An 11,862-nucleotide genomic window follows, 5' to 3' on the forward strand; every position below is an offset into this window, starting at 1 on the left:
TTTCCTGGACATGAACTACTGTCATCTCAGGTAGTTTTCAATACCAAACACAGGTAGTAGATTGGAGGGGTAGCTGCACAGATTATTTGAGTAAGTCACAAGATATCCTGCCTCAATTTGTGTTTTATATGTTGTATATCTTGTTTTTCTATCAACTGACTTCTAAATACTTTAACAACCTGAGATGTATGTAATTCAAATGCTTGAGCAATCATTGGTGATCTAATTAAAATGAATTAAGTTAACATATTTTTGAAACAGGAAAACCCAATTTTGAAAGCATTTTAAATAATTTATTTCATAACTTACTGTTGGTTTCTTCCCCTCTTTTAACAAAGTTTTTCTTCTAAGAACCCCTTGAATAGTAACAGCTCCTGGATACAAATGAACAGCTAAATCTTCAGACTCCGCAGAACTAAAAAAAAGAAAGTATAAAATATGGGAAGGTATTGTGTATTTCAACAGAAATTCTTGAAGTATCACTAATATTATTTGTGGTTTCAGAAACAAAATACTACTGTTTTAATTATTGGATTTAATTATGGAAAGATATTAAATTTTAGAAAGATACATTTTAGTGGCATAGCACTAATTAACATGCTAAGACTTTCACTTTAACAATTCATTTATGAATAACTATAATTTTCACTATTATATATTATGACAAAGAACTACAAATAATTCTAATTAGCAAAAAAGCTGGAATCAACTCCACTTTAAAAATTCCTTTCCTTTTATTTTTAAATGATTCTTTCCAGATTTTTCCAGATCTGCTAAAAATATTGATTTTATAGTAGTCACTTGAGTTAATGAAAAAAGTATAAAAAGAAAAACAAAGAAAAACAGCAATACATGCACAATACCACACCAAGATATTTGAAAGCAATAACAGAAGCAGCAGGAAAGCAGAAAAGCTGGCCCAGAGCTGTTAAATAAAGCTGTTGTAACATAGGTTGTGTTCTAACAAGTGAGTAGCTGACCAACTTTTAATGACAGGAAATATTTGACTGCACAAGTGTTTGTGTAACTGCATACCAAGCAACTTATGTGGCATAGCCATCACTCTCCAGAGACAGACTAAGAAAGTAAAAATTTCTGAAACATCTTGGAGACTTTCTTCCATACATCTTTCAACTATTTAGCCTATAAACTTAGAGAGGTGGCAAACTGACCTTTTAGACCTTCAAAAGTTAACAAATGCTTGTCTACATTACATCAGATTGTAACAGTTATTTGAAGCTAGACTTTGGATAGGTGCTGAAGAATGTAAAAAGGCCTTGATGTGAATGTAAGTGCATCTCATAAAATGTTATTCAAAGCAACTTTAAGGCAAGGAATCTCAATTCTTTGCATAGCATTGCTAAGAAACCAAAATGAAGGGGACCCCTTTTTATTTTATAATATTATTACTGTAACATTTTTTTTAAAAAGCCTCTTTTTTTTTTGCTAAAAGGCACTTTGGCACAGAGACTCATTTTCAGTGACATAGTTTTTGTCTTCTAACAAAAACTGCCAAAGATATTTTGGAGAAGTGTGAGCATAGGCAAGGATGAGGAATGTGAACTGAAATTGCGGGACCTGGCAATACCAGTTACCCCACTTCTTTCTGCCTTTCTGGAAATAATGGGCATCTGATTTACAATTTATATGGCTCAGGATAAAAAGAAAAAGAAACACCTTAACTCTCATTCAATCTTCAAAGTTTCAACATTATTCTTGCCATCTAATCACTTCTAGTACCATCCAATATCATAAATTATGCTTTAGAGCAGGAGTGTCAAACTCATACCATCATGGTGGCATCACATGATGTATTGGGACTTTTTTTCACCTTCGCTAAACCAGTTGTGGGCATGGCCAGCATGTGACACATCCGGCCCATGGGCTGGCAGTTTGACAGCTCTGTTTTAGAGAGTTGTTTTTTTTTTAAGTAGAGAGATAAATAAAACATTTTGGGATTTTTTTTAAATAATATTACAAAGTTAGATATGGAGATTAAAATGAACAGCCACAGACTGTGAAGATACAATTAAGTTTTATGATAGAAATTCTGTTTCGATAGAGAATGTTCACTCTTGTGATACATCACGATATATCAAGATAGTTAGAAAGAATAGGAGTGTCAGATTAGATCCACTTCACAAATCAGTCACCAACACCAGAGGAAAGTGTCTGGCCCTTGAACACAAGGGATTGGTACCTGCTGCCTTTCATGTGGCTCCAATAGCCATTTCGTGCTATTCTTGTCACCGGACCAAGAGAATGGTATAATCTGTTCCTGTTGGATTCCATTATAAATTGCATGGGTTACATTTTTAAAATTCATAGTCATCATTTGTTAGAACACTATAATAAGCTTTCCTTTCTGCTACATTGCTGCTACTACTTGTTCATGTATTTCATGTGTTCAAAAGATCTCTTATTTGAATATCACATTCCTTGGTGTGAACACATATAACAATAGAATAGTCTTCCTGGCATCCCAATGAATGATTAGACAATCAACATCAGCAGTTAAAGCAAGACATTTCTAAAAGCCAAGTGATTAGGAACAATGTAATCACTTTAGAATATGAAAAGATTCCCTCTTGTAGTGGTTTAGCAGTGTATCTTGGCCTTTTCTTTTGAATAACTTTTGGGATTATATGGTGCATACAGGGATGTGTGAGCGGCTGATGTGGCATGAGTGCAGAAGGGCTGGATGTGAGAATGGCGGGGCCGGGGGGAACGACGACGACTTCTTCCAGTGACTTACATCATCTTCCCCATTAACTTTCTGGGGAAGTCAGCAGGGAAAGTTGCAACTGGTGATTATGTATGACAATGGGGTGCTTGGCTATTGTGAGTGCGAATGAGTTGCATGCACCCAGATTGTGATGATGTGACCACAGGAGTGCTGGGACACCAGAAACTCTGAGGATCAATTGTAACTCCATTCAGAATCGTCATAACGTGAATTTGTCACTGACCAAATAATTGTAGGTCAAGAATTACCTCTATTTAAATTGAGAGAACTATTGTTTTTATGCGTATTACTGAGCAAAAATGCATTAACGTAGTAGCCTGAAAACAGATCATCTAAGCCAGGGAAGAAAAAGAATATGAATAGTTCATCCTGCAGAAGAAAAACCTTTAGTTTTATAAAATCAACTATGATTCTACTAGCTTCTTATGTCACTTCATTTGTACTGAACTGGGAGCTGCACAAGCACCTCAGATCATGAGCGGTGCTTTATCAAATGATCAATGTATTTCACCTGAAAGTTGCTGCAATGATATACAAAATAAAAGTAATTTTATACAAACAATAGTAGATTTATAGCATGTTTTTATATAAGTTAAACATATACATTCACTAAGACAGAAAAGTCAGTTATCTACTGTTCTAAATTGGTCAGGCTGATGAACAGCCTTGCTGTTCTAGGAGCAGCTCAACACAACTGTCACTTGGGTTTTACTCCAAGCCTAGACTGTAAATAGGACCTTCAGCTTTGGGAAGCTTATGTCAACATTCTCCCAACTAGCTGTAAATTGATGATGAACCACTCATATATATTAGTGATTATACACTCTCCAGAAAACTTGAATGATTGAACTATTTTAGCCATTATTTTTTTACTTACATATATAATCCATGTGTAGGAAAAGCAGAGCTTAATCAAAAGCACTATACCAGGAATGTTTGGTACGCTATTCTATGTGGAACTATAAAACTGTCATAGGTTAAATACGCATTTGGACAAATATATACTGGCTTCTCTTACCTTTCAAATGCTGGCCAAGAAGTTTCTTCACTGAGCTCTGATCCATCACTGCTACCTAAGATTGGAATAAGTGAATCAATTTAAAAATGCTGTAATTCTATGATTTACCAGGTCTAAAAATGTTTTTAAAAATTTGTAAAAATTACCCATAATAAAATTGACTCAATTGCAATGACATTAGTTTAAAAAGAAAACGCCTTATTTCTGGGAGTTTTGTTTATGAGATTATTTTCACTGTGTATACTAGTTTTTATGTTCAATTTTTCTCTCCCCACTTAACTGTTAGGACTCACTTAAATTTGAATTGTTCAATTGCATAATATAATTTAATTGCATTATATTAAATGAATATGTATATAGTACTTGTTCTTTGTTTAGTACATGATGAATAAGCATTTGTGCCTCTTTCATTATGTTTGTGTGTCTGTATGAAAGAAATGAAGAAAAACAATAACAATTTAGCACCATCTTCTGGAATTAAGACAACCAAACACAGGAAAAACCTCTAAAAAACAGTGCCACCGTCTCCCTTCTCTGAACAGATGGCCCAGAAGGATAGCATGAAATTCCTCACAGTAGAATGAGTGAGATGATATTGGTGAACATCCTGTTCTGAAAGGAGCAGTTTGTCTTAAAAATGCTGCTGGCTGGCATTCGGCATAAGGGAGACAAAAGACTTCAACTTTGCCCCCGAATCACCATTGTGTGAACTAACTTTGGCTTGTATTAGGATTCAGTCACTCAAGATTGTTCTTTCTCCAGGTGCGTCTTAAGCATCTTTTCTGCTGGTTCATCACCCTAGATTCTTCAGTGTATTAAAAAGTAGTAGCTCATCTGCATGCAAGGGCAGACAGCTATGATGCAATCTATTTATGGCATTGAATGTACTATTAATCAAATGTATAACCAATGACTTGGATGAACTGCTTACCAGATCCCTGTGGAATTTCCCAGGAGCCTCTGAATACCCACAGGTAGATGCTGGGGTGGACCAAGTTAATGAGTCCTTTCCCAGTGCAGGAAGAGAATGCTATACATAAACTGTAGCAATCCGAAAGTGATCTCTCCTTGACAAAAGATGAATTCAACATCTTCACACTTTCATATCAAGTTTGTGTTGAAACAAAAACTAGATCTAATGTTTGTCCTTTCATTGGGTCCTTGAAAATGATGCCTTGTTCTCATTTGTAATAAAGATTGCTACAAGTATCTGAAAGACCTTAGTCAAATGAAGGTTAGGAGCCTAGCTAAGCCATGCTAAGTCAATTTGTAAGTAAATAAGTCAATGGACTGATGTTTAAGCCAAGTTCTGATCAGTGAGCCTGTCAGTCGATGGTCAAAACTTAGTTAGCTTTCACTGCAAAGGATGCTGGGAAGCCAGCCATTCCTTTCCCACTTGCTTTTTCTAATAATTTTTATTCCTTCCCCATGCTCTTATTTGGGTGGGGAAAATATAGACCTAATCCAGAGATTGTTTTTGCATGAGGCTTTTATAGAACTTTATACTAGACATTGAAAAGGTAGTAAATCCTGAGTAATTTTACAATTTGGGAGGTTTTAGTCCCCAAATCACCAGGTCATTAACTCAGTTTGCAGTGTGCATACGTTTATCTGAGGATAGGACCTATGCACGACCCTCAAATAATATGAAGGAATGGTAGCATATAAATATAATGAAAAAAAAAATACAAATTTGAATTTCAAAAGATTTTTTTTAATGACTGAGATAAAATCTCACCTATTGAAATTCCACTGGAAAGGGTGGAGCTCTCTGCCTGCCCTCGTAATGGAGCATGTGATTCCATGACACTATCATCTAAAAGATGCCTTGGTCCTGCATTCGGGAATGTTGCACTTTTAAATTCTGCTGTGTTCATTTTATGAATGAAACTAGAAAAATAGTAAAATACATTAAGATTGATCCCATTGAATATAACATAGTACCAAAAGTATATTTAATAATAGATCAGACCTCACTAAGCAAATCCAAAGGAAAAGACAAAATAAAGGCAAAAAGAGTTTAAAAAACTAAATGTTCACAAAAATATGTAATTTTATAATAGATATGAAATAGGCATAGATGAGTTACATTTAACATTTTTGTACTAAAATTCTACAATGCCTGCTGCTTTTTTCTTTCTGTGTATATGTACATTATACTTTTATAAACAATGGGAAATTATTTATGAACATGGACAATTAAAGAATGGATTCCAATATTACACTTAGAAGTGGACATGGAAGAATGAAAATGTTATTAGGAAGTTATGTATGCTACCAATATTTAAGAATTGATTTTTCTTTATCACAAGCAGCCTAAATAGAGATTGTCAACCACATTCATAATCATAACATGATTTGCAAGCAAGAAGCTGTATGTATGTACTTTGCAATTTAATTCCTAAAGTTTTAGAACTAAATATGAGGATTAACTGCATTTCTTTCTTTCTTTTGCTCAGGGCAAGATGATGATCAGTAGCAAGGTGGAGAGATTTAGTTATAGTAGTGACTGGTGCATCACTGGAAGACCTGAAGGACTAAGTTAGAGATCATTTTGGAGAAAATCTATCCCTGTGTTCACGAAGAACTGACATTTAACAGATTAACAGAGTTGGAAGGGACCTTGTAGGTCATCTAGTCCAACCCCCTGCTCAAGCAGGTGGCCCTACATCATTTCTGACAAATGGCAGTCCAATCTCTTCTTGAAAGTCTCAAGCGATGAAGCTCCCACAACTTCTGAAGGCAAGCTGTGCCATTGTTTGATTGTTCTCACTGCCAGAAAATTTCTCCTTATTTCCAGGTTAAATCTCTCCTTGTTCAGTTTCCATCCTTGTTTGGCCTACAGGCACTTTAGGTTTAGAAAATAGCTTGAACACCTCCTCTCTGTGGTAGCCCCTCAAATATTGGAAGACTGCTATCATGTCTCCCCTAGACTAACCATGCCAAGTTCCTGTAACTGTTCTTCATATGTTTTAGTCTCCAGTCCCCCAATTATCCTGGTTGCTCTCCTCTGTACTTTTTCTAGAGTCTCAACATCTTTTTTATAGTGTGGTGACCAAGGTGTGGTCTTACTACGGCTTTATAAAGTGGTATTAGTACCTCACTTGATCTTGATTGTATCCCTCTGTTAATGCAACTTAGGATTGCATTGGCTTTTTTGGCTGCCATTGCACACTGCTGGCTCATATTTAGTTGGTTGTCCACTAAGACTCCAAGATCCCTCTCACAGTTACTGCTATTAAGCCTGGTTTCACCCAGTCTATATGTGTACTTTTGGTTTTTCTTGCCTAAGTGTAGGCCTTTACTTTTCTCTACATTGAATTTCATTTTGTTAGATAGGGCCAGTGTTCAAGTCTGGCAGGAACAGCTAACACATCTAGGGTGTTAGCTATTCCTGCCAGCTTAGTGTCATCTGAAAATTTGGTAAGTTCTCCTTCTATTCCCTCATCTAAGTCCTTTATGAAGATATTGATGAGTACTGGGCCTAAGATGGAACCTTGTGGCACCCCACTGCTTATTTCCCTCCATGTAGACTTAAGAACCATTAAGGACTACTTGTTGAGTATGGTTTGTCAGCCAGTTGCGAATCTATCTGGTGGTGATGTTATCTATCCCACTTTTTTTATAGCTTACCAAGAAGCAGGTTGTGGTCTACTTTGTTGAATGCCTTGCTTAAGTCTAAGGTATGAATAATTGGGTTCAGTATGTAAATCAATATGAAAACATGGCTTGTCAGTTTAATGATTGTAACTATGATTTAACAAAACATTATGAACAGAAACGAGCATTTTGTTGCCTTGTACCTGATTTTTGTTTCCTGAAAACAGAAAGGAGCTGTTTAGATCAGTGAGTTAACCTGCTAATCCAAATTTCCTATTCAAAGTTCTAACAATGCACAGAGGTATAAAGCAAAGGAAATTAAAACAAAATAGAAAAATATTCTAACCAAACAAATAATGATTACTTTGTGATGGTAGCAATTATATATAGCTCAAAGTTGGTATATTGTTAGACTTTTCTCTGTTTTCAGATTCCAACAATGTCATGATTGCATTGTCTGTCTGCAAATCTGAGTTTGGCTTGTTTAATAAATTATTTAATAATCCTGACTTATCAAGATGTACAAATTCAGCCACTATTTTATCTATAAGATATATATCTTTACTTATCTTTACCTTGTAGTAAGGTAAGGTGTATGTATACTGAGCTATTTAAACAACCTAATATATGCACTGCGTGAAAAGTCAATGGCAAAGAAGATACTTAATTCATATACATGGCTTTTTAAATAACAATAATTCAGAGTATCATGGATTTAAATAAAAGAAGAAACCGAATCTCAAATAAAATGCTAACTTGTATCCCAAACTGTGACATTTTCTATGCCCATGAGGCATCAGGTTTCTAGGAGATGGAGGAGTTGGTGGTAGCAATGCTCCTTCAGCAGTAGCATTCTTTCGCACCATTTGGGGAGAAACACCCACTTCGGGGCCTATAGAAAATAAATGAAAAGAGTAGAGCAAAGAGCAAGTTCGTTATTATAATTCTTCAAAATCTTCAAAATAATTTCAGAAGTGAATATACAGATGTTATCTATTTCCCTCTCTTTTTAGTTTATTTAAAAGTTTGCTTAAATTAGATTCTCTATTTAACAGATTTTATGGACATTATAAGTCCAGAAAATAGGAATACTGGGGAGTAGAACATTTGATTTTTGAATACTTACCAACTAAATCTTCACGAGATGCAGTGGCGCGAGGGGTACTGGTCCCAGGTTCTATTTTTAATGAAAGTCTGTGTTCAGGGGAAAAAAAAGATTTTGCTAATAATAAATCCAGACTTCTACACTTACTTTCATTTTCTAGAAGTTCCTACTAGGATCAATAAATCATTTGAGCCAGATTGTTGGTGGTTAAGGTGCTGACCTAGAAACAAGAAGTCTATTACTTCTAGTCTTCCCTTAATCATGATCAGGATGACCTTGGGCAGTCACTCTATCTCAGTCGAATACATATCATAGGGTTATTGTTGTTGGGGAAAGTAGAAGGCAGGAAGGTTAGGTATGTTAACCACCTTGAGTTACACACATATATACTGAAAAGGTGAGATAAAAATGTAATAATTCGCTTTTCAGAGTAGCATCAAACCATGAGTTAGGTGGATTATAAATAAAAATAAACAAATAATAACCATTATCATAATTTTGACAGATTTAAATAAAAAAACTCCATTTTTTTTAAAAAAATAAGTAAGATACAAAATACCTATTTTTCATTTAAAAGAAAAATACATGTGATTTAGAAGTGCCATTTAAAACATGATTTCCTGGAAACTTTCTTCCACTTTGTATATTAACTTAAAAAAAAGAACAAAACAGTTGCACATATAACTGCTACATGACAATTAGTCTTAGTTTTTTAAAAGGCCAGTATGGATTATATCAAGGGTGTCAAACTCAAGGCCTGCAGGGCCACTGTGGAAACAGCAAAGGACTGAGCCGTGGTGTTTCTGCCAGTGAAAATGGAGCTTGGGAGGGCCACAGGCGGCTGTTGTGAGCTCCATTTTCACTGGCAGAGGGTTGTAGCAGGCTATTGCAACTGAAAACAGAGCTGGGGAGCTTCTTTTCACTGGCAGAGTGCTTGGGCCACCACAGGCGCCCCGACATGAATGATGTCGAGCTGGCCATGCCCACCCTGGCCATGCCTACCCCAGCCCCTCGAGGTCAAACACAATCCTGATGTGGCCCTTGATGAAATAGAGTTTGATGCCTCTGGATTATATGATGAGTACCAGTTAATAACAGAATAAGAAATTGGGAGGGAAGATGATTAAGAGTAGGGGAATGTAACAAATAATTCATAATAAATTAAGTTTGTCTGAGATCCTGAACAACTATTGATTGTTATTCATCTGTTAGATTTATATTCCACCTTTCCTATAGGAACTCAAAAGAACTTTCATGGGAATTTCCTCAGAAACCCTGTATTGCAGGTTGGGTGGAGAGAATCACTGCTCAATTACTGAATTTCAATGTGGATGAGTTTCCTCATTCCTAATTCAATGCCTAAACCACTACAGGGGTTTTTGTTTGTTATTCTTTTCATTCATTCATTTTTAATCTTTACAGTCAAGGGTTATGTTCTAGGAAAGAAAGAGAAAGAAAAAAAAGAGCAAGAAAGTATTCACGGAAAATGAAAGAAATGTTCTAAAAATTTGAAACATTTATGAAAGTAGACTCTTTTGTTCTTTATGAAAAAATGCTCTAAAACCAAAAATTTAATAATGAATACATAGTAATTGATTAGTTTTTATACTTACTTATAATTATCATCTTCCACAAACTTCTGAAGTTCCTCTATATACTGAACAGAATTCAGATACTTTTGAACATGAGGCAACACAGGAATATCTAAATAGTAATTAGTATACATGGAGAGCAGTTATTTTATTAGTAGCCACTAAGATCTATATATTTTATATGGCATGATTTCATATCAATGTTAACTATTATTATTGTATTATCTTCTCCCCCCCCCCACAAAAGCAGACATTTAGATAATAGATAAATTAATAAAAATGAAGGTTCTTTTTGAGAGACTATTTTATTTGAAATAGGCTTAGGCCAAATTAAGGGAGTGGCTTCCAAAATCTTTTTGAATAACAGAAAGCTTACTGTATCAAAGTCTGTTAATTATTTTTTTAAATAAATGCTAAGTTGAGAAAAGTCTTTTTTTCCCTTTGAAATAATTTAGTAAACAAATATTACCATTTACATTTGTCCAAAGAGATATATTTTAAGATATACTCTTCATATCTTGAATTACTATTTTTTAAATATCTCATCACCACCTTTAATCAAAGATGAAATTTGAGCAAGCCTCAATTAATATTCAAGCAATTTTTATTCACTGGTTGCACATAATGCTGTAAATGCGTGGCGTAACTTACCATATTCACAAGATTGCTGCAAGTCTGAAATTATTCTAAGAATATTATTCATTAAATTTGATCTCTGCTCATTTTCCAGAATACTTCCTGTTGATGGATATGCTGAGTCAATATACGTCAAATCTGAGAGATAAATACCTGAAGATGAATTAAAGATTTTTTTTATCATGTAGAGCACTGAAATGGTTATAGGTAGCTCTTACTGACTGCCTCATTTAGCAACAGTTTGAAGTTACACTTGTGAAGGAAACCCTCAGCTTTGTGATCAATTGTCTCATTTATGATCATTGTAGTATTTTGCAGTAATGTGAACACCATTTGGGAGCACAGCAAATGATATATAGTTATGACTGTTGCTGTGTCCCAAGGTCATGCTATTTGTGTGTTTTGCAATTTGCTTGTGTCAAACAGAGTTAATGGGGAATATGGAATGTTTTACTGAAGAGCTGTGTGATTTACTTAACAACTGAAGCAGAAGTGACGCTATAAGTCCTTGCAGTTATTTTTTGTTTAGCAATCATGGCATTTAGTAATGATGTTGCTGATCCCAGCTGTGTTTCTAAGAGAGTACTACCTGCAGTTCAAATCAAATAAGAAACACCACAGCCTTCCAGTCCTTCTTCAGATACTATTTGGACTTTGAAGACATGTCATGAATCTGAAACATTCAGCTCTAGCCTTCCATATATTATAGGGCTGTCAAACTCCCGGCCCATGGGCCAGATGCGTCACGGGCTGGCCACGGCCACGGCCACGGCTGGTTTAGTAAAGGGAGAAAAAGTCCTGATGTGTGATGTGATGCTGTGAGTTTGACACCCCTGATATATTATAAAAGCTTTATATTTCAATCTGTATCTAAAATATACTTGCATTTCAACAAAGTAATTAATTAATGAAGCAATTATATTTTAAAATTAAACTGCTACATGTCTAAATTATTATCACTTGTTCTTTGTATTCAATTATATAAACTTTATATTTAAAGTAATAGCATACAAAATTGACAAAGAAAAAGTGAAATAGTAATAAGTGGTTCTCTTAAAAATATTCTTAGCAAAAGTTTAACTAGTTATGTTCCCACACTGTTGATAAGATATGCTACCAGATCAATCAGTGCCGTCTGCTAGTGCTGTCTTACTTAAAAGCTAAC

General features: G+C 35.0%; 1 protein-coding gene across 4 annotated transcripts in view; it reads right to left on the reverse strand.

The window, feature by feature from the left end:
- Positions 1 to 11,862, reverse strand: part of RALGPS2 (Ral GEF with PH domain and SH3 binding motif 2) — a 94,188-nt gene that overhangs the window by 12,135 nt on the left and 70,191 nt on the right. For 3 of the 4 annotated variants that reach the window (XM_087960896.1, XM_087960900.1, XM_087960897.1), the window contains 8 exons: positions 10,713 to 10,850; positions 10,083 to 10,173; positions 8,491 to 8,558; positions 8,121 to 8,256; positions 5,503 to 5,654; positions 3,765 to 3,819; positions 2,201 to 2,278; positions 310 to 415 (listed from right to left, as the gene is read on the reverse strand). In XM_087960896.1, the coding sequence (XP_087817022.1) occupies positions 310 to 415; positions 2,201 to 2,278; positions 3,765 to 3,819; positions 5,503 to 5,654; positions 8,121 to 8,256; positions 8,491 to 8,558; positions 10,083 to 10,173; positions 10,713 to 10,850 (824 nt within the window). The remainder of the gene's footprint in view (positions 1 to 309; positions 416 to 2,200; positions 2,279 to 3,764; positions 3,820 to 5,502; positions 5,655 to 8,120; positions 8,257 to 8,490; positions 8,559 to 10,082; positions 10,174 to 10,712; positions 10,851 to 11,862) is intronic. The other variant, XM_087960899.1, reaches the window with a different exon arrangement.

This window comes from Notechis scutatus, chromosome 3 (genome assembly GCF_049901735.1).
Source record: "Notechis scutatus isolate UNSWTSFEM ecotype Mainland chromosome 3, rNotScu1.2, whole genome shotgun sequence".
NCBI classification, from domain to species: Eukaryota; Metazoa; Chordata; class Lepidosauria; order Squamata; family Elapidae; genus Notechis; species Notechis scutatus.